The sequence below is a fragment of the Tupaia chinensis genome, unplaced genomic scaffold (assembly GCF_000334495.1).
Source record: "Tupaia chinensis unplaced genomic scaffold, TupChi_1.0 Scaffold132450_1, whole genome shotgun sequence".
NCBI lineage: Eukaryota > Metazoa > Chordata > Mammalia > Scandentia > Tupaiidae > Tupaia > Tupaia belangeri.
In genome coordinates this window covers 1-831 of record NW_006192734.1, presented here as the reverse complement: position 1 = coordinate 831, position 831 = coordinate 1, and the positions used below count along the sequence as shown (strand labels likewise).

The window sequence follows — 831 nt, the reverse complement described above, 5'->3', positions numbered from 1 at the left end:
TCCACACTACCCCCATTTCCCGGATCTTTGCAATCAGGAGGGGCAAAGCCAAACTCACAATGGCAGTGTCTTAAATTGTTGCAAACTCCCTTGCCATGGCACATTGCCTCTGGCTGGCAGTCATAGTTGAGCACTGAGTGATGAGTGCAGAAGTGATCCATGCAGACCTTGTTTGGGGCACAGTAAGTGCCGGCCTGCACATCTCCACCATCGGGGATATCAGTACCATTATGGGCATCCATGCTCCAGCACCAGTCCTCCCCATGAGGTACCTGGATCATTGTATACTGGGGGAGGACTGGTGGTAAGTATCTAACATCTGTACATACAAGTTTCCCACAAAATACATTATTGTTTAAACACTTAACATATCCTGGGGGACCCTCAGAGGCACGGCCACAGTTTCCAAACCGGTTCCCTTTGGTGTTTATCGAAGTGTAACAGTCTTCTGGGGCAGATCTTGCAGGGTACCCATATATACGCATACACTGCTTATCAGGGTTCTTACACTGACCCCCAGAGCAATAGTAAATTCTGTCACATAATGTGCCATCTTGCTTGTAGCTGTCTTTGGGGCATTCGGCAGTGGTACCATCACAGTATTCTGGGAGGTCGCATTCATCCTGAATGGGACGGCATAAGAAACCTTTCCTTCTGAAACCACAGTCATGGCAGCAGCCACCTTTACCACACACCGCGTGCTCCCTCAGTTGACATACTGTGTCACAACATGGGTCGTAGTCACAAGCAGAACCGCAGTCACACTCCTCCGGCGGCTCCACAATACCGTTTCCACAATGGGAATCCCTACGCTTGCGGCCTTTGTGCCAT

The 831-nt window shown here is 49.9% G+C and overlaps 1 protein-coding gene across 1 annotated transcript; it reads right to left on the bottom strand.

The window, feature by feature from the left end:
* Positions 1-7: 7 nt before the first annotated feature.
* On the bottom strand, positions 8-827 carry LOC102481904 (disintegrin and metalloproteinase domain-containing protein 1-like; the record flags this gene model as incomplete). The annotated part of the gene is made up of 1 exon (XM_006160915.1): positions 8-827. A coding segment is annotated over one exon (820 nt), but the record flags the coding sequence as incomplete, so codon positions are not given.
* Between the last annotated feature and the right edge of the window lie 4 nt (positions 828-831).